This window comes from Pangasianodon hypophthalmus, chromosome 5 (genome assembly GCF_027358585.1).
Source record: "Pangasianodon hypophthalmus isolate fPanHyp1 chromosome 5, fPanHyp1.pri, whole genome shotgun sequence".
NCBI classification, from domain to species: Eukaryota; Metazoa; Chordata; class Actinopteri; order Siluriformes; family Pangasiidae; genus Pangasianodon; species Pangasianodon hypophthalmus.
This window is the reverse complement of record NC_069714.1, coordinates 18,051,197-18,070,424: the sequence shown is the minus strand read 5'-3', so window position 1 is coordinate 18,070,424 and position 19,228 is coordinate 18,051,197. Positions and strand designations below refer to the sequence as shown.

General features: G+C 38.1%; 1 protein-coding gene across 1 annotated transcript; it reads left to right on the top strand.

Moving 5' to 3' along the window:
- Window positions 1–2,262: 2,262 nt before the first annotated feature.
- On the top strand, window positions 2,263–7,147 carry evx2 (even-skipped homeobox 2). Its single transcript, XM_026912926.3, has 3 exons — window positions 2,263–3,372; window positions 3,950–4,191; window positions 4,888–7,147. Exons 1-3 carry the CDS (start codon window positions 2,958–2,960, stop codon window positions 5,476–5,478), a joined length of 1,248 nt encoding a protein of 415 aa, XP_026768727.1. The 5' UTR covers window positions 2,263–2,957; the 3' UTR covers window positions 5,479–7,147.
- The last annotated feature ends 12,081 nt before the right edge of the window (window positions 7,148–19,228 follow it).

Below are 19,228 nucleotides of genomic sequence, written 5' to 3'. Positions count from 1 at the left end.
CCCCCTTCCATAAACAATGCTTAAGCTACTGTTTGGGGGCGAAAGGTGGCGGTAGGGAACCATCACCGTTTCGAGGACACATGTTTCTTCCGGCTGGCTAGAGATTGAAAATGTAGCCTTTAATGCGTGAACTTAGCTGCAATAACTAAACTGCAACATGGTATCTTATGTTTTTTTCCTTAGGCTAAAAATTGAATGTATGAAAAAGAGGCTACCTTTGTAAAAAAAATGTAAAGAAAAATAAAATCAACATAGACAAACCATTTTCTTCTAATGTTGAAAAATGCCACATGCGGCTTTTCTTCTCTGCAAGCCGAAACATCTTCAGCGATCTACTGATGAGGGCTTTTATAATTAGCCGTAAACTCACAGTCCTGATTCAGCCTATCATGTGTCCAGTTAGCTGATTGTAACCTACTTTTTACACAGGTCAGGAATTTGGTTATTTGAACTCAGAGCTCGAGATTGAGTTTAAGCTTTTTCAGTCCTCTTCTTGGAATGGATTTGACGACACCAGACTAAATCACAACTCTAAAACAACCTGAGCAAAGCTGTGGTTGAGTAATCAACTCAACCTGACAGATGAACAAAACGAAACCAGAGGCCTGTTAAAGGCCTGTTGTTGGGACTCTAGCTGGTACACAGCCCTGTGGTATGTAGTTAGCTAGCATTGCACTGACATACAAGAGCAAGAAAACCAGGAGAACACGACTCACCTTCAGCAAATTCAATACGTTTTTCGTTATTGAATGTTTTAATAATTAGTTATAAAATGTAATTCGTTGGGAAATTTGTTCATAGAAAAAAAGATAATCAAAAAAATGTCCACATTTGCTTCAGAATATCCTTTATTTATATCATTATTATAGATATAGGATATTAATACACTAGTTTAGGTTACAAATGTCAGTACACCTACAAGAGTGCTTAGATTTTATGCGCCACCTGAGCCAGAAGTCGCTTATACATTGCTATATCATGTGTGTCATTTTACGACCAAGCCTTTTGTCAAGACATTTATGTGATTTCTAATGCTATTCTTTGTGAGATGAAACTACTCCTGATATGGAGACCCAAATTAATGCACTTATAAATAGCCTACTACCGACCATATAAATACTGCCAAAAACGTAGCGTGCATCATTGTAGCAGCGCATGTTAATTAGATTTAACCTTATTAGGTAAATGAAATAATATTTTCTTAGAAAACAACAACAAATACAACAACAACAACGACGGAGAATATAGATTTAAAGGGCACAATAGAGCTAAAGCTACTAGGGGAATATTTGCTCTTTGCAGCTGAATGTACAGTAGTTTGTGAGCCTTCATTTTATTTGTAATAAATGTTGAATATTTGATCATTTTTATATTATGTTCCTGATTGCAAATCTGACCAATAGCTCTATAGGCTATCCAACGCCTGCTGCGTTAGAGAGAAGCTGCTGGGGGCGCCAAAGAACAGGAAAGCGCTTCTGTTGCCAAAACCTCTTCTCCCAAACTGAAAGCACGTCGTTCTATCACTTAACCTCACCTTCACAAGCCGTCTACTTACTCCATTCACTCCAGTGCACACTTGATCCGGAGCTCACCTCTAAACACCATATACGCATTAGATATTAATTCGCACATGGTTATCTTGCTTTTCTGTTTTTGAAACGAAATACAGTAGATAAAAATAAGCGCCCATTATAAATAGACCAACAGAAAGAATTTCAGAGATTATTACAGCATTTATTTTGTAACCCACAGGTGTAAACAAACTATCCTTTGATAACAAATATAAAATTTATTCCCTATTCCAACAAAGCATGATTACTACACTCTGTTACGAACATTGTGATTTATTAAGGGAAAAGAGTGTGTATATTCAAAGCATAATTGTTTTTTTTTTTTAATAAAAAGAAAAAGTACTCGGTTGCTTCCCTTTATTTTTCTATAATTTCAGATTTTGTATAAAGGTCTTAATGGGCTTGCTGAAGAAATAATGTAGACTATGCTGATTAAAGTATGTCAAGTTTAAATATGTAATAAAATATGCAGAAAATAAATGTATTTAATACTATAAATAAATGGGATTCTTGACCATTTAACATAATAACACATTGTTTTAGCTCCTACAACAAATGCATAATTCTGTACACCTAAAAAAGATGAAAAATATCATGATTTTCAGTGTGGATTGATTATTTGACATCATCATAAACACGATTTCTTTTTTCTTTTCTTTCTTTTTTTAAAGTACACCAGTTCTTAAATTGCGCACGCAGATACCCTGGAATAAAAATCTTCAACACCTCTCAGTCCAAAACATCTGAGTGAAATAATCTACTCAGAAAAAAAAAAGAATCAGAAGGGAGGCAGAGAGGGGGAGCGAGAGTCTAAGCAGAAGGGAGGAACAATAGAGAATCAAAGTATAATGATATTCCTAAATGAAGAGGGAAATGTTGCCGCACTCATTTTATTAATCAGACTGTCAATTTCACCCCAGAGGCCAAACCCAGGAGCCATCTAAAGCAGACGCAGATCAGCGACGGGACAGCAGCTCCTCTCCTCACTTCTCCCCTCTCCCTCCACCTGGATATGAGGCTTTGAGCGAGCTCAGCCCGACTACATCATTCCTCTGACAGTCCTGCTCCTATTTATTTGCTTATAAACCTGTTACAATAAATGATCATTCGAGAAGCGTCACGCGCACCTTTAACGACGAAACCGCGAACCACTTTTTTTGATAAATGACATTTCGGACCGGATAGGATGCACGGGTCATTTTGAGCAGTCATTCGTTGCCCGCACTGGCATTCGTCTGTTTTTTTTTTCTTTCTTTCGTCTTGCCCATAAAGGTGTTATATTATTTAGTGCCAGTAGCAGAGCTGACGGCGGATTAGCTACGCCACAAATTCATCGGAGTACCAGCGGCGCCGGGACTTGGGCTTTTTTTTTTCCTACGCAACTTCATGATGGAGAGGATAAGAAAAGAGATGATTCTGATGGAAAGGGGGCTGCACAGTCCCGTGTCAGGCAAGAGGCTCCCAAACCTCTCTGAGTCGAACGGAAACGCGGTGCTTGAGGCCCTCGAAAATTCTCAGCATGCGGGGCGACTGAGCCCGAGAATCACTTCCGCTTCGCTACACGCTAGCCTGGGCGACGTACCCAGCAAAGGCAAATTCGAAATAGACAGCTTATTCGGAAACCACCACGCCAGCGACAACAGTTCATCGGCGGAAATCTCGTCCTCGGAAAACAGGAAGAAATCAAGTCTGTATCCTGAAGTTTCTACCGACTCCGAAATGAATAGCGATGTGGAAGTGGGCTGCCCATCTCATCGCTCCCCAAGCAGTGTCAGCCAACACAAGGAAAACAATAATAAAGGTAACGCACAAAGGTCCTTTATTTCGTCATTAAGTCATGAATGCTGAGGTTTTATCATTCCAACATTATACTAATTATATTTTCTGTTCTAATAGTATAGAAAATGCATTGGCCTAAGTATACAAAAACAATACAGAACTAGAGCGCTGGAAATGTATTTACTTATTGCCTTAAGACAGATAAAATTATTATTATTATTATTATTATTATTATTATGTTGACTGGTATTTCATGCTAATATGAACTTGTTACTGATATAAAACGTACAAACATTTTTTTTCTTTGGTGCAATTTTTTTTTACATATTGCAAATTTAAAGACAACAAAAATCGGACAATTTGGCTAATATATTAATTGATTTATTTTTCATAAATAGACCCAGTGGAGTGCATTATTGATATACGAGTCAGAGATAAATAGCTAGGGGGAAATTCACACTGTATGGGATAAAGTATGTAGCAAAATTCTCTTATGTAATTTAATGACAACATATTTCGAATCACGACATTACTGTAGCGAAATGACTGTGTTAACATTTGTCCTAGTCTTGTCTATAATCATTTCTCGTGCTCGTTAGGTTTCTCAGACAGTAATTCGGGGACCTCGAGCTCGAGTTCTTCGTCTGTCTCCAATCATAACGGAAACTCCATCGGCAGCTCGACCAACTCAAACACAGACCAGGTGCGGCGATATCGGACTGCTTTCACCAGAGAACAAATCGGGAGACTGGAAAAAGAATTTTACAGGGAAAACTACGTTTCAAGACCCAGGAGATGTGAGCTAGCTGCAGCGTTAAACCTGCCTGAAACAACTATAAAGGTAATATTTCCTTTCAGTGTTGCTGGTTCAAATAATAGCCCAATATGTGTATATGCAATAATGCTACATACATATTATAAATCTGTTTTTAATATATATTTTAAAAATACACGTTTTTCCATAATTGTGGGGAAAAAAGCGTGACATTTAAAACTTCCCACTCACAGGCTACACATTTTTACATTCAAACAGAATTCTTTTATAAATAGTTTTAAACGTATATAAACATGTGATCAACGTACTTAAACAATTTGTTTAATCTGAAATTGAAATACAGGGATATAATCGGTTCCAACAGATATAATCGGTTATTTTCGGAGTAAGTTGAGAACCAGTATAAGGTGTAAGAATCAGTTAAAGTGCAAGAATGTTTTTTTTTTTTTTTAATTCCGTGTATTGCGGAAGTTTACGCTACTTTGGCTTAGGTATTTTTATGCGTACAGCAGTTTATAATTTATGCAATATAAATATTGCTCTAACCCAATATTTCACAAATCAGTTTTTTTTCTAGCAAGCTTTAATTCAAACATTTAATTAGATCTCCCTCTCTCTCCTATTTTGCTTTTAGTTTCCAAGTAAATTTAGAAGCAAACTAGGAAAATATACGCGAAGGAAATCGGATTTTAAGCATTAGGGGCAATCTAGAAACGCAGACTTACAGAGTTTGTGTGCGCGTGTGTGCGTGTGTGTGTGTAGGTGTGGTTCCAGAACCGGCGAATGAAGGACAAGAGGCAGCGCCTGGCCATGTCCTGGCCACATCCGGCCGATCCCAGCTTCTACACTTACATGATGACGCACGCAGCCGCCACCGGAAGTCTGCCGTACCCGTTCCATTCTCACATGCCCCTACACTACTACCCGCACGTGGGCGTCACGGCCGCGGCGGCGGCGGCTGCGGCCTCGGGGGCCGCATCATCACCATTCGCCACCTCTATCCGACCCCTTGACACCTTCCGAGCGCTCTCCCATCCGTATTCGCGTCCGGAGCTGCTCTGCAGCTTTCGGCACCCCGGACTGTACCAGTCGCCGGCGGGCCTCAACAGTTCGGCTGCAGCAGCGGCTGCGGCGGCGGCGGCGGCGGTGAGCGCACCTTCGGCCAGTGCATGCTCGTGTCTCAGCTGCCACAGCGGCGGCGCGCTCAGTTCTCGCAGCGCGGGCACGGACTTCACATGCACGGCAAGCGCGCCCAGGTCCGAAAGCGGATTTCTACCCTATTCGGCTGCGGTACTGAGCAAAACCGCCGTGCCCTCGCCAGACCAGAGAGAGGAAAGCGCCCTCAATAGATAACTTGACACTTGAACATGAAACGAAAGCTACTTTTGATTTTAATCAACATCGTGTTGTTAGCGCATTCAAAGTACTAAGGACATTTTTCCCAAGCCATTCCAAGCAGAACCCATTATCCAAGACCATAAAATATAAACAATTATTAAAATGATAACATCCGGAACTAGCGCCAGATGCAAAAAAGAAAGATTCGGCATCGAGAAAACAATATGGCTAAATAATAGCAGATGTATGATCCAGTTTCCATTATTTTTTTTCCTAATTTTTTTTTTTTTTTTTTCAATTTTCGTCTTCAAATATTATGACTTAACACACACCTATTTCATGCTCTAAAGAGAAAAATATGGTGCATGTGCAACTTTTAGTGTCTACTGAGGTACCAGGATGAGGATGATGACGATGCCGTTCAGGGACTCCCTTAATTCGATGGAGCTATAGGCGCTGAGACTCTACACTGCTTCCACAGTGTCAATTCTGCTGTTAATAATGTGCAGATTATGACGAAAATTGCCAATCATGCACCTTGATGGAGCTCCTTTGAAAGAGAAAATGTAAGGAAGTTCCCTGTTCTGAGACCCGATGTCACATCATAACAACCCGCTGTGGGAAGTCATTAGACGAGGCAGATAAAGGACCTTGTGCTTCACACATTGTTATTGGTGCATATTGTACAGTAACAAACGTGGCATTCGTTATCTGAAGAAATTTAAAAAAAAAAAAAAAAAAAAGAAAGAAAGAAAGAAAGAAAAAAAAAAAACTCCCCTTCCGCTGAGTCCTATTTCCAGTCTCCTTATTGGAGCTTTAGTCGTCGTGGGTAGAATTTCCTCTCAGCTGTGTTCCGCTGATGCGAGCAGCCTCATTAAATACGAACCGATATTTCCATAATGCTCCCAACAGAGACTCTTCACTCACATTGTAACGGGATTATCCGCACAAGCCCAAACTTTAGACAAATTGCTCATGCATTTCTGTCTGCATGCATATTTTTTGTCACCTAGATAACATTTTGCCCGTTAGACAACCGCATTTTAACAAACGCAAAACAGCACTTGTATAGCCAGTTACGAATGGTGAGATATTTTGTCATAACATGCATAGTCTAGTTCAGAGAGAATGAAACCAAAACACCGACAGCTATGTGAAAAGAACTTTCAGCGTTTATTTATTTATTTATTTATTTCAATGAGTTAGACATCTATTTAATTCAAGTGACTGGCTGAATGTTTGAGTTTGTCTTAGGTGCTCTAACAGTTCTACACACATGTAATGTCGATACCAGAGTTTAAAATAAATATCAAGACATCCAAGACAGAACACAGAAATGCAGGACATATACCAAATGGTCATTGTATATAATGCATATTACATTGCTGATAAAGTTTCGAATGGTAAAAGGGTTTTATACATTAGTAGGGGATGCGAAGGGATGGTTCTCGCTATAGAAACAGTTTGTTCAATAAATGGGAGTGAAAAAAAAAATCCTGTGTTTTGCCCTTCTCCCCAGGATCGCTGTGATTCATGACTCTTTAAATTACGTTTCTGTATTTTAAATATTACCAACTGTATGATTTTTCATATTTTCACTTGAGAAATATGTGCAATATAAAATGTAAATTATGTTATTTATTGATGGTGTTTGTTCTTGGGGAAATAAATATTTAAAAATCAACTTATTGCCTGTTAAGCATTTTGTCCTTCGCAAAAATCATTGCAACTATTAAAATGAACAGATACTAAAGGGTAAAAAGGTCGGTTATCCTACTATAAAGTAGACAACATGCCCATTCGGCATAAAAATTGGTAAATAATCCGTTATTTTCTATTCTGTTTTATATTACTATTTATAATAGATTATATTTATATAAAGCTAATTAGAATAAAACTATTTAAATAAAAATCTTAATGCAAATTTCCATCTATGTCTGAAGCTGTTATTATGATAAAAGGAAACCTTTATTTGCACAGTGCTTTTAAAATTTATATTTCGATAGAAAACTTACAGCGTTGAAAAGCAGGATGTTTCTACTATTTCGTACCTCGAAGCATTTTTTCTTTCTCTTTGGAAAGTGAGACTCATATTAATTAAACAGTCACCAAAACTGTAGGGAATATGAAGAGTGAGATCACGGGTCATTTCGACCCTATAATTTACCATTATGTTTACATTACCTCTAAATGATACAAGCTGATACTGTCGTTAATTGCAGCTCGGTTAAATATATACCAGAGCACCCCCAGGGGATTCTGAGATAAGTTGCTTTTTTTAACGTCCCCATTAAAGAAATAGGATTAGACTCAGCTTTGGATGTGATGTATTGCAGTGGTTCTTCATGCTCTTTACTTCAGCAAGGGTTACAACCCATCCAACAAAGGCATTGAGATAGATGGAGAGCTAAACGGAATAAGACAAGAGGGCAGAAAAACACTGGCCACAATAACACGATTAGTTCTGTATCCAGTGTGCAAAGGCTAAAAAAAGAATTCATCATAAAATGTAAAAAATGTCTGTCACCTTAACCGAATTGCTTTTGACAAGAAGATATATCTGCGGGTTGTTTAATATATTTTATATTTTCTTTATTTCGGTGCTAATAGGAAACCTAAATTAAATGTCCACTGGCGAGATAGAAATGCAAAGATCGATGATCCTCCCCCTACTGTCCAATCACCCCTATTTAATTGACTGTATTTTCTGGGTAATTGAACTGCTTGTTGTAAATTGAAGATTTTATAGAAACGACGTGAAAACTACATTTACTGACATTCATCGCGTCTTTGACATTGATTATCTGATCAGCGCGTGTCATTCTAACCTCCAATTCTTCATTACACACTGTTTATGAGCTGCTGCAGAACAACTCGCTTGTTCCACAGTGATTGATTGCCTTATTAACGCGTGTTCTTGTAAGTGTGACCGAACTGATTACGATGCATATGTTTAGAATAATGTTTCATTTAGCTGACTGCGAGTAATGCGAGGTGACAGCAGCTGCAAGGAGGACAAAAACCAAAACTACAGGGAGCACGTGGGGCCAAACGACTCCATCGTTTTAAGGTGGAATAACTTCAATAGGAGAAATAAAATATAAGCTCCTGTAATTTTTTTACAATGGGTGGTCTACATACATAACCCAATTAAGAATAATGGAGTACAATTTTCCGTTTGGCGTCAGATTATTTTAAAGATTCAAATTACATTTGTTAAAATTTTAATGTGAGATAGGATGTGATTGGTTGGTGAGATGGAGTTGCAATAGCTTTCACCGTATTTGCAAACTGTCCATCTCCTTAGACCTACATGTATAATCTGCTAAGTTGGGGATGATGCTGTGTAAATACCGTGGCATAGGTGTATATTATATATGTGGTTATTGTTTATTGTTTATGTACGCTTCTGTTCAAATGTTACTTTCATTAATTTAACCATAGCTCATTAAGACAGAATGAAATGGTTAAATTAACTCATCAGCCCATAATGATGATGAATGGGGTATTAATTCAGACACAAGCTGGGCTATTTGCAAGTTTGCGCGTTTTGCTACATCTCAAAAAACATTCTGAATAGGAGGTCATCCCCTCAATCAATTACATAAACATGTAGAGTCGGTCTCGTAAAACTCGCTTTCATGCATATGCATTAAAACATGTTATCAATTATCCTTGAAAATTGCCTTCATCGGCTTTAATGTCATGCGAGGATACTGCGCCAAAGGGAAGTCCACTGGGTTGGCTGGCGGAAATGGAATCCAGGAGTCAGTGATGTTCAGAAGGGTACACAACAAGTCAGATGCATTTTCCCACATTTCGTTATAATATATTAGAACACGAGGACGCCAGAGATCCAGTTTGTGCAGTAAATAAGATTTTTAAAAAATTTTATTTTCCCGTATTTTGGCGTTTGGTGGTTAATAACATGCTGCGAATCCAGCTTCTGGATATGGTATTCACCTTGCCAATGTTGCATAACATTAGGCAATGTAATTAATAATAATTTGTCATATTACTCCCTTCCAATTTTGCGACGGAGATAGCTAACCCTTAAGTGTTCACGTTTTCATGAAACAGATTAAGTAAATTAAGCAAAACTAGCCTACTTTATGGACCATCACTCCAATACACGCACGTTTGAAGCTCCCACAACTTTGAGGACTAAACCTTTATATCCTCCCCGATTCGCGACGATTTAGACATATAATGAGCTGGGAGCGCATAAAGATAAAAGAATTTTGTCGCAACAGTAATTGAGAATTGTTTTAATTAGACGGGATGAAGATAGGGCGGGTGTGATGAAGTACTCTGAGCGAGCTGATCATGCTGAACAGCAGGAGCGAGTGCACAGACGAGGTCAGGTCAAAGCAGTAGGCGCCTCCTCACGAACTAACGCTCATCTGACGGCTGCTTACGAATCCTTTTAGCTCTAATGACACCTCACAGAAGACCATGTTTGTGGGATGAATCACCCCTCTGAGAACCCATATATCAAATAGATTGTAGTTATTACGGTTACTTTAGGTATTACTGTTTCTTCTTAGCTTGGCTTCTTTAGCTGTGTACTGACAACGTAAGATTACTATTCACGGCTTGTGTTACAACAGACCTTGTAGGTGACAGGATGCTTGGTTGTACACTGTGCGCATGCGCAGAAGTAAGACCATAACAGACCTGGGGTGGGTTTCTCGATAACGGTGAACCTTAGTGAACAACTTAAAGAAGGGCGTACGTTACGTAGGAGCCTGTTTTGATAGCGTTTCTCGAAAGCCTTCATTATCAGAGATTTAAAGAACGAGTTGTCAGTAGTTCTTTGTTGACTCCGCCCGGCCAGAGTCTGGATAACAGTCGATAGTCAAACTATCCACTGACAGTCTGGAGGTAAATTTAACAGATGAATCAGAGACTTAAACAGCAGAAACACACACAGAAAGACAGCATTTTTACGTTTGTTTGGAAGAGCCATATACTGAAAAAAGGAAGTTATATAGGTGCTGACTAATAATAAATTAACTTGGTTAACCCATGTGTGGCACGGTAGTGTAGTTGCACAGCTGTCGCACAGCTCCAGGATATTGGGTTTCATCAAATTAAAAAAATTCATTTTTAATCCAGGGTTTTGAATATACATACATACACACACTGATATATGATATGATATATGATCAAATCCTGTTGGTTGTACAAAAACAAACCGTGCTAAAGCAAATCAATTCATTCACGTGGAATCAATGTACACATTTGAATCAAGGAAATACAATTAACTTTTTTGTATACAAAACGAAGACCAAAGAGAGTACAAAGTAAACATATTCCAGTGTCTACAGTTAGGATCTGCACTAATGTGTATATATATATATATATATATATATATATATATATATATATATATATATATATATATATATATATATATATATATATATTGTGTATATATATATATATATATATATATATATATATATATATATATATATATATATATATATATATAAAGCACAGCTGTAGAGTACCTGAGGCTCACAATAAGCACTTCAATGTACAACTGTCCCTGACATTTTGTGCACATGACAAATAAGCTTGAAACTTGAAACATGAAAGAAAAGCTACACGACAAAATGTTAATTGAATTTACTTGGTCGGAATGTGTGCATCGGTTCCACGCAATGAAATATGTTCCTTCAATATATCTATATTATTATATATATATTATATTATATTATATTATATTATATATTATATATATCTTATACACATGATAAGTAAGCTTGTTGGTTCCATGTGAAGTGATGTACATGAACACAGTTCTTAAATGCAGTCTGCTTCATTTGTTTTTGTACTAATATGATTAATAAAAACAATATGTAACCCCAACCAGGCAGTCACTCGAGCTGAGGTCTGAGGCGGTGTGAGGTAGCCACACTACCCACTGCCCCACCGCGCTGCAGTAACTTAATTACTCAGGTTAACACTGGGGCAATGGCGCACACTCAGGCTATATAACTGAGGATTGCTGTGTAGAAATGAGCGGCCTCTGTCTCTTTGAGGTAGAACTGCACTCAAGCTCCAAATAACGAAGTGCTTAGTGAATGACGAGTTGGTCAGGTTGCTCGTTAATTTACGAATGAGTTTATATACTACTTTAGGGTTACGAAGGGTTTCGGGGAACATTCGTTAGTTAAAGAACATTGTTACGAACGAGATAAGCAAATAGGCCTTCTCTGCATTACGAACGCTTCAGGAACCCTGACCGAGAGACGTAGAAACTACAGTGTCAGTTACATGACGCATTTGAAGGAAATATGCTATATTTATTTTATTATATTTTAATGTAATAAAAAGGTTATATTGTTTCTTCGTATTTTATTGATCTCGATATCAATAAGAAAAAAAATAATAGTGAGATGGTTGTAACTGGCGATATCCCACAATATTATGAGAACGACTTTGTTGGCTCTCACAAGAATGAGGTCGAGAAAGTCGGCACACACTTAGGCATGATGAATAATTTCACATCATTTAACAAGGATATAACAATGCTAACTAACTACTTCCAGCTATGCACTGTAAATTGTGCGTGTCACATGTTGTTTAACTTTGCACAGTCTATCATGCATTTATATAATAAAGGACAAGATTAGACTAAGAAATTAATTACACATAACACAAAGTTGTATTTTGATGTGGTAAAGGTGCTCTGAGGACACAACTGAGCAAATCGAGCGGCGTAATTGCGTCACACAAAGAGGAGAGAATAGATTTCCTAAGTGATGACTGCATGTGTGTTAGCCCGGTTAGGTTTCTATACATTACAGTTTGAAGTGATTATACAAATGAACAGTGTAAATCATGTCTCTGTCAATTGTCTTGACAAGCTGTATTACAATGAAATAAAATTAATTAAAACATTTCATTTGAATTTATTTAAACATTACTGTGTCTTTTAAATTAGATGTAAAATGATTTTAGATGCAAACAGTAGAAGCGGAAATTACACACACACACACACACACACACACAGGCTTTATTCTAATGCACTAGAATTTCAGGATGTTGAAAGTCACAAATTGATGGATAAATTCGAATGTAAAGTTAACATGTTTGATGAAGACTTTAGGTGGATTTGACTGATATAGTAAACTATTAACTTCTTTTTTATCTGATGATGGCTGTCACTGAATCTATTTTTGCTGAATCTGTTATTATTAGAATATCGCGTTTTATTCAGCCTCTGGTAGGCCGTGGTTCAGACACGTTTGCTGTGTTTTTCGGGTACAGATTCAAAGCTTAGCTTTGCTAAGCAAAGATTCTGATTCGGACACAATATTTGCCACTGTAGTCCGGCCGCGATTAAAAATTTCATGTCTGATTAGTAGTTTATTAAAATGCTATGTACAAGTGAATCTATATCCGGATTTCCGTAAAGCTGCTTTGGGACAATTTCCATTGTTAAAAGCGCTATATAAATAAAATTTAATTGAACTGAACTAAATTGCATTAAACTAAACTCTGAACACCGGATAGCCGCCAGGAGCTGTGAAAATCACCTGGATATTTTCTTGTGCGCGTGCACAAGAATGCCGCGACCTTTCAACAAAGTAACGAAGTAGCGTATGACGAAGCTAGTATTTGCAGTAAATAGCACTGTCATATATTCATCTTTGCCTGGAACAAGCTCCAGCTGAATTTATGCTTGTTCCGAGGTATGGGTTTGCATAGACCCATACTTACATATGTAACTAGCGTTTTATTTGACCCTCCTCACTGTTAATGTTGGTGAAAAACAACTGGATAATGTATACCACAATGTATACTCTCATGAGCAACTGACCCACCTCAGAACTGACTGGAAACAAGTTTGGAGATGACCTCTGCACGTATGGCACTGGGAGCAGTATAGCATCCTTGAGAAGAACCTGGAGATAAATAATAAATAAATAATGCCCATGAGGAGGAAACACTTCTCAGACACACAGGCCTGCCTTTAGGCCATGGCCTAAATAGTACACATGGCAGGCTCAATGTAAATGAATGCTGTGAGGTTCATTGATTACTTAACAAAATTGGGTTATAGTATGACCTTGGGCAGAAACCCCAGGTTTAACCACAAATTCTGGAATCTGGCCACAAATGCGTGCAAAACAAGCTCATCTTCAAGGCATGCAAGGGTGAGATTCCATATGTGGTAGACAAAAGTGCCTTGATCCATTCAGAAAGGCTGTGATAAGTTTATGGGCTTTCAGCAATCACCATAATATCTACCACACTGGAGTTACAGGGTGGATAGCATTCTCAGGGAAGCTAGCTTCATGGCAATAATCTCTGTTGCCTATTTCAGTGTTAGAGAGCTCTTTTCTGAGGTCACCATGAGACCGAGCACCATGATGTGTGCAAGATGGGTGGATGTGTCTGGGATAGAGGCACATAAGAGCCAGTCATCCAAATATGGCAATATCCTGATGCCTCCGGCCATCAGCAGTAACAGGGCCACAAGCATACATCTTGAGAACAACCATGTCCCTGGAAGGGCAAATCTTAAAAAGGAGGTGTGCTGGGCCACTGGAAACATGGAAATATGCATCATGCAGATACACTGATGTGAATCAGTAGTTCCACTGCATGAATAACATCTGATAGCCTTAAAATGCTAAAGATGAACTAGGTCAACCCTCTCAATTCTAGAATTGAATGGAAACCACCAATCTTTAAGAGGTTAAATATAACTTTAAATGTTAAAGTTATATTTAATCTCTTAAACCTTTTGTTCTGTCCCTAGAGGGAACAAAAGTTTTAGGTCAGAGCAGCAATGTTGCTAGGGTTTGTTAATGATGAGCCCCTGAGCCAATGGTGGAACTGAAGTTTGTACCCCTGCAACATTTTCATCATGACCCACTGGTACAATGTAGTTTTCGGCTGTAAAGCCTCACCCTGGCAGCCCCTGTCCCTCATAGACTGCCTTCGCAGGATCCTTTTGTGGTGATGGGGACACCGTTTAGTAATAAATGCTACTTTGAGAGTTTTACTTTAAAAGACATTAATTTGGGCAAAAACCGAACCACACTCTTGAGGCTTGAGCTATATCCCATTAAAAACACTTGCCTGACTCCAAAATTTGTAGGCTGTCCTTCAGGGCAGGGTGATAATGTAATGGTGATACTTTTATATGGTGTAAAACTATTTTGCACTGTTTATCCATTTCATAAGTGTGTACAATTTAAAATATGTAACTATCCATGGTGCTGATCTGGAATAATGGCTCTCTGGGTCAGATAACTTAAACCACATATACAATCCAAAACTAAAATAAAAAAAATGGGATCTGAGATTAGAAAAAAAGATCAGAACACTAATAACAAATCTCAAAAATTCAAATATCAAAAATTCACATTTCATGTACTTTAGGCCAAAGCTGAAGAAACCAAGATTCTCAGGGAAGAGTAGACACCTTCAGGGTGGTTGAACTCAACATTCAGCCAATCACAGTCATCTGTCACACTCAAATGGAAAATATCAACTGTAATGAGGTAAAGGCATCTAAAGTTATGCTCTACTGAAATAGCTAAATTCATATTAAGCAGCAAACTCTGGCTGTTAGCTGCTAAATACTGCCAGCAAGCTAATGTTATCATAGCCTCAAAGCTAGAACATTACTTAAATAGTTACTCTGAGCATATACTAAGCATCGACTGTTGCTTACTATTTGAATAGAACATAAAAACTATTTGTTTGACCACTCTGAAAGTGTCAAATTATCTATCGGAACCCCAGATGCTTCACCTTTGGACTAATTTGCATATAATCTGTATCTTTTAGATTTCAATTTCTGCTATCTGTTTTTATTAAATAACTTGACAGTTGATTGCTGAATGAACTATCTGACATACAGTATGTATACATCCCATCTATAGATGGTATGAGAATGGGAATGAGTGTTCAATGAATTACACCAGTTACGTTATTTATGTCCTGTCTTGTTTTTTTTTTTTTGCATGCTAATGAAAGGTACTGATAAATGCCTGGACAGACCTTGATACAGATACCTTTGAGAGCCTATGCCCATTGACAAGGGCCAGGAGGAATACTATCAGCTGGATAAAATCTCAGTGCTGCCTGGATATGAACTTGAGCCATTGCAGATGTCAGCTCTGGTGCAGTAGTAGGTAATTTCTTTCCATGGCAGTCTGTATGGACAGATTCTCAAAGATGTATAGAAGGTTGTGATCATCTCTGATACATACAGTCAGGTGGTGAAATCTACATTGCAGTTGGTGCTATTCTTATCCTTTTTGTTTTTAGTCTAATAACACACTTGGCAGTCACAGCTTGTCCTGTAAACCTGCAAATGCCTCCACTTCATATAATAATATAATTATATGGAACAAACTGTATGTGATAAGTAAAATAATATGATGATATAATAATATTATTATTATTATTATTATTATTATTATTGTACAGTGTTTCTTGTTGGGTGTTTATAATCCAGTGCCTTTCTCTCTTCTCCCACACAATAGGCTGTGGTGTTTTTATACGTAGCTGTTCCATTCAAAGAGCCATGGTACTGCACTTTTTGTATTCTCTGACCCTTGGTGGTTTTGGGTTCAACTAGCTGATCTGGTGTGAAATGTCTGGGCTAAATTGTGAAATGCTCCCCTGAGATCAATTTAAGCTGGAAAGCTATGGAAGCTTAAATAGTTGGTAAATTCTGAAGACATCGTGCACAGAGGGACACAGAATTGCTCAAGAATATTTTTTCAGAATATTTCTTCATTTGTATTTGAAATTGTTCTGTCTTATGTAACTTACAGTGGATTTGATATCATTTTGTTGTGTATAATGCTACTGGAAACACTAGAGCCACACTTTTTAAAAACAGAAATGCATCATAGCACTGAATGTAAGTAGTCCATCACGATGCAGGATTTGTCCATTGTTGGCAAAATATTTATTTTCTCAAACACTTAGCAAAGTGACTTACAAAAAAGACAGGATACAACTGAAGCACAGAAAAGAGCAGCTGAGGATCAACGGTCCAAGAGTGGTTGCTTGGAAGTTGAGGGATTTTATCTTACAATCTTTTGAGCTAAGCAACCACTACTCAGCAATATTAATAAACCATTTCTCATAACTATAGCAAAAAGGGACTTGTGCACTTAATATGTAGGTCTGAAATTACAAAGAGCCAATTATAGAGAGAATAAAGAGGATACATCCAAGTTGTTTTACATCAGGTATACAAATATGGCCATACCTGACATGACCAGACACAGCAGTAACAGACACAGTTAACATCTTTGGCTGAAATTTAATGCGATGTCGGGTATATACACCGATCAGCCATAACAATAAAACCACTGACAAGTGAAGTGAATAACACTGATTATCTCTTTACTGTTGACACCTGTCAAGGGGTGGGATATATTAGGCAGCAAGTGAACAGTCAGCTCCAAAAGTTGATGTGTAGGAAGCAGGAAAAATGGGCAAGAGTAAGGATCACAGTGACTTTGACAAGGGCCAAATTGTGACAGCTAGACACCTGGGTCAGAGCATCTCCCAAACGGCAGGTCTTGTGGGGTGTTTCCGGTATGCAGTGGTTAGTACCTACCAAAAGTTGTCCAAGGAAGGACAATCAGTGAAGTGGCAACAGGGTCATGGGCACCCAAGGCTCACTGATGTGCGTGGGGAGCGAAGGCTAGCCCATTTGGTCAGATTGCACAGAAGAGCTGCTGTAGCACAAATTGCTGAAAAAGTTAATGCTGGCTATGATAGAAATGTTTCAGAACACATAGTGCATCGCAGCTTGCTGTGTATGGGGCTGCGTAGCCGTGTCACTCTGACCCCATGTCAGAGTGCCCATGATGACCCTGTCCACTGCCGAAAAAAGTGCCTACAATGGGCACATGAGCATTAGAACTGGACCATGGAGCAATGGAAGAAGGTGGCCTTGTCTGATGAATCACATTTTCTTTTAGATCATGTGGATGCCCAGATTTGTGTGCATTGCTTAACTGGGGAAGAGATGGAACCAGGATTCACTATGGGAAGAAGTCAAGCTGATGGAGGCAGTGTGACACTCTGGGCAACATTCTGCTGGGAAGTCTTGGGTCTTAGCATTCATGTGGATGTTACTTTAACACATATGACCTACCTAAACATTGTTGCAGACCAAGTACACCCCTTCATGGCAATGGTATTCCCTAATGGTAGTGGCCTCTTTCAGCAGGATTACGTGTCCTGCCACAGTGCAAAAATTGTTCAGAAATGGTTTGAGGAACATGACAAAGTGTTCAAGGTGTTGACTTGGCCTCCCAGAGCTCAATCCAATCAAGCATCTGTGGGATGTGCTGGACAAACAAGTCCAATCCATGGAGGCCCCACCTCGCAACATACAGGACTTAAAGGATCTGCTGCTAACGTCTGGATGCCAGATACCACAGCACACCTTCAGAGGTCTTGTGGAGTCCATGCCTCGATAGAGCAAAGCTGTTTTGGTGACACAAGGGGGACCTACACAATATTAGGCAGGTGGTTTTAATGTTATGGCTGATCGGTGTGTGTCTCTGTGTGTAATAATATTATATATATCATATATATATGCGTCATACGTCATATATGCGTCATACGTCATTACGTGATTTGTACGTCACTGCACATGCGCAGAACTATCTGGTTTCATTTTCAATCCGATGAAGTGTTTACATGTCCTCTCCATCGGATTAGAAAAGGTTTAAACCACCCCTTATGATCTGAATGAAATTTTAATCGGTTTTGGCCAATTCATTCCGATTGACGTGTTTACATGTGACTTTTTAAATCTGATTGTGCTTCTAACGCAGCTATTGTTGCCCATCTAGTGCACCTGTTGTTAATTTCATTAACACCAAAGAAGCTGAAACTGATAAACAACCCCCTATATATATATATATATATATATATATATATATATACACACACACACATACACATACACACACACATAGAAGACAAGACTGAAGGCAGAAAGACCCATATATTTTATATATATATATATATAATATTATTACACACAGATATACATGCTTTACTTGTTTTACAACATTTACCTGAACGGTTTGCAGACTAAAATAGGGGCATGGTTTTTAAACTCAATTTGCATATGCGTTTGCACTTTCAACTGATTTTGAGCATTATGAGTGGGTTGTTTTCAATATTTCTTGTTTTGTGTTGGTTTTAAAGCCTAAGGCTATTCTATTATGAAATGTTTTGAAAGATCAAGTGTTTCCGTAATGTTTTCTTGGCTCACTCCCTTTGCGTTTCTCGTATGGCTTGTGTGTGTGTGTGTGTGTGTGTGTGTGTGAGCAAGTCAGTGTAGTAGTCATGTTGGGTTCTGTCAGTTCAGTCTTTAGGAGGGCTGTAAGTGCATTTACTCATTGGAGTGCTTCCTGTTTGGAACCATTTAAGGTGTTAGTGGCCATTAAGTAGTAATGATAACTTTTAAATAATGTGTACTTTTTACAGTGTTGAGATTTATGTAGTTCATTTGAGATATCTTGTATGAAATAGAAAAATAAAAAGTTAAAAAAAATAAATAAATAAAAGTTTCATTTACTTGTTTGATTTGTGCAATTTAATTCAAGTTTGAGTAAAATGTACTTTAAATAAAAAGAAAAACAGAGTTAAATTTATTTACATTTTTTAATGAAAATAATCCTTAGTGCCATGTAAACCTTACTTAAAATACACTACATTTACTAAGAGTTTATGAGTGGAAATTCTTACCATG